Source organism: Galeopterus variegatus, unplaced genomic scaffold (genome assembly GCF_000696425.1).
Source record: "Galeopterus variegatus unplaced genomic scaffold, G_variegatus-3.0.2 Scaffold386, whole genome shotgun sequence".
Classification (NCBI taxonomy): Eukaryota; Metazoa; Chordata; class Mammalia; order Dermoptera; family Cynocephalidae; genus Galeopterus; species Galeopterus variegatus.
In genome coordinates this window covers 244,740-247,813 of record NW_007726497.1, presented here as the reverse complement: position 1 = coordinate 247,813, position 3,074 = coordinate 244,740, and the positions used below count along the sequence as shown (strand labels likewise).

At 49.2% G+C, this 3,074-nt stretch overlaps 1 protein-coding gene across 1 annotated transcript in view; it reads left to right on the top strand.

Annotated features, from left to right (window-relative positions):
- CHMP4B (charged multivesicular body protein 4B) overlaps positions 1-3,060 on the top strand; it is a 39,054-nt gene extending 35,994 nt beyond the window's left edge. The window contains exons 4-5 of the mRNA XM_008568194.1: positions 1,454-1,580; positions 2,807-3,060. Coding sequence (XP_008566416.1) covers positions 1,454-1,580; positions 2,807-2,871 — 192 coding nt within the window. The 3' untranslated portion in view covers positions 2,872-3,060. The remainder of the gene's footprint in view (positions 1-1,453; positions 1,581-2,806) is intronic.
- Positions 3,061-3,074: the final 14 nt, after the last annotated feature.

The window sequence follows — 3,074 nt, the reverse complement described above, 5'->3', positions numbered from 1 at the left end:
ATGCTCTAACCAACTGAGCTAACCAGCCAGCCCTGCAGACCCTCTTTACATGAACCGATCAATCTATATGACATCTGTCCATCTTATTTAAAGGGACATCGATAAAGTCGATGAGTTAATGCAAGACATTGCTGACCAGCAAGAACTTGCAGAAGAGATTTCAACAGCCATTTCAAAACCTGTAGGATTTGGAGAAGAATTTGACGAGGTGAGTGATTTCATACAGATCATGTAAGTTTCACAGATGACACCTAGGCTGCCCCTTGATGTGCTCTTGAAGCCTCTGAGGCAAGGAGTATATTGTTTGCAAATCACAATTCTTACCTCTCTAGAGACTTGGACATAGACAGGGCATGTTGTTAACCTTCTCTAAATTCTGGATTTTTTTTTTTTTTTTTGTCTTTTGTCTTTTTTCCGTGTCCGGCAACGGATCGCAACCCTCAGTGTTGCCCCCGTACCGGACCGGGGACTGGCAACGGGATTGCAACCCTCGGCGTTGCTCCCGCGCCTCGCTCAACCAGTGAGTGGGAACCGGTCTGTATGTGGGATCCGAACCCTCGGGCGGGAGCGCCGCCGCACTTCCCAAGCGGCGCACTATCCAGTGCGCCACCGGGCCGGCCCTAAATTCTGGATTTTGAGGGATGCTTTCACTATTTAGGGTAGAAGCTTAGGTAGAGTAAACGAACCTTCAGATCAATAATTGGTTTCAACAAGCAGTTAGTCTGCACTTTTCCATGGTGGGCCCTGAGTTCAGAGCTGGGGGCAGCAGAGGTGACCATGCCCTGGAGAAGTTTATAGGATTTGCCCTCATACAACTCTGACATGAGGTAAAGGTAAAGCCACAGAAGGAGCATTTACATCTGACCCCTGAGTGATCTGTCTGGATGTTGGCCACCCGTCAATTTCTGCTGTAGCAGTTTGAGACTTTGAGTCTTTTAGGTTTTTGAAATTCAGTGCCAACCCCTATTGAAGGTACTTTACTATGCCTTAGATTTGAGTACCCTGAAGGTCAGCTCCTCTCCACTGAACCTAACTCATTGTGCTCTGCTTCCTCTGTGTAACTGGGTAAACAGCCTGCAGCTCTTAGCTCCCAGAATCGGGTTATCATGCTGGAGTTTGATGGACTAGTCAATCAAGTTCATTTCAATTCAGCAAACACTCCTGAGCATTCACCGGTGTGCTCAGCTCTGAGATAAATAGGAATGAAAAGATATAACCCTTCTCCCAAGATGCTCACAGTTTAGTGTAGGACACCAGACACTGTTTACATCAGTGTTACATTCACCAGTAGAAGCTGGTTTAGGATGTTTGAATCAGAGTGTGGAACCTGGAGTGTTCATCTCTCTGATCTTCTAGAAGGGTGTGCGTGTCCACTGAGCATCAGGTAAGAGGCATGGCTGCAGGGGCTGGGATTTCCAGGGAGGACTCTCACTAGAGTGTTTTCTTTTACCAGGATGAACTCATGGCCGAATTAGAAGAACTAGAACAGGAAGAACTAGACAAGAATTTGCTGGAAATCAGTGGACCTGAAACAGTCCCTCTACCAAATGTTCCCTCTATAGCCCTACCATCAAAACCCAGTGAGTACTTCTTATCTAGAATCAGGATATACCCATGATGCCATGTGGTGGGTGATCTTGTGGTCGGTTGGCTTTGGTTTGGATTCTGAGCTTGCCCAGGGTTGTGAACCAGGTAGGATCCATTGTGATGGCTACCTGCCCTTTCCTAGTTTCTCTCTAGAACAGGGTTTCTTAACCTTGGCACTATTGACATGGCCAGATAATTCTTTGGGGTGAAGGGGCTGTCCTGTGCACTATGGATATTTAACAGCGCTCCTGGCCTCTACCCACTAGATGCCAGGAGCAATCCCCCCAAGTTGTGACAAACAAAAATGTCTCCAAACACTGCCAAATGTCCCCTGGTGGAGATTGGGGGGGATCATCCCCAGTTGAGAACCTCTATTCTAGAAACATTTTTTCCTATGTCACCAAACAAGAGAAAGTTCCAGGTACTGTGAGAAAATGTGAGTTTAATTCCAGGACAGCTCCTGCCCCCTGTCTAGTATCCTGTGCTACGCACACCTGTAAAAGCCTGGGTGCTTGGAGGCAGCCCCTGGGGGAAGGAAACAGCTTTGGCTATTTTAGAGACCTGGTTCTATAAAACCTTCATTTCCTTTTTCATGTTCCTTCTCTCCCTTCCCTCTCCCAATATTTCACCCCTGGATAGAAGTATTCTACACAGAACTTCTAGAAAAGGTGAGGCAGTTTCATTTGGCATGAAAGAGAGCAACAGGGAGCAGTGTGTGACCGCATTGTAGTCACCTCTCTCCCCCATATGTAAAGAGGAAATTGCCCCCTAGGCAGTATGTAGATAGAGGCTGTCCAGCAAACTTCCTGGGGGTGTATAGAGGTGGTTCAAGCAACTTGAGGTGGAGTTGGGGGGTTGGCAAGGATTAGATCTCTTGTGGGGTTCTTCCCTCTCTTCCCCCACGTTAGATGCTCTGGGGCTGAGGTCTCATGGGAATCCTGATGGATTCTCAGTGTAGAATCCTTCTTGTTTTGTCTGGCCCTGCTGGGGCGCAGGGGAGGTGCTGCAGAAAGTGTGCCTGGTGTTTTGGAGTTTTACGCTGCAGCTTTTGGGCACCAAGAAGCAGTCTGCTGACAGCCAGGAGATGAGGCTGGCTGCAAGGGCAGGGCGTTTAGGTAGACACCGTGTAGCAGCTAGCACCCGGTCAGCGTGTAACTGGGTAAACAGCCTGCAGCACTGCAACTAGCCCTTCTAAACAGCCTTTTCTCTCTTCACACAGCCAAGAAGAAGGAAGAGGAAGACGACGACATGAAGGAATTGGAGAACTGGGCTGGATCCATGTAACTGGTCCAGCGCATCTGGGCCCAGACAGACTCTGGTGGCCTGCGCAGCGGGCAGGCATGTGCAAGTGCAGGGCAGGCAAGACGTGGTGCAGGCAGGTTCCATCGCTCTCAAATCTCACTCCAAAGCAGTAGGGCCACATCACTGCTCATTCTGCATAGCATGGCCTGCACCCAGCGGGATGGGTGGGGGTAGGGGGGCGGGCG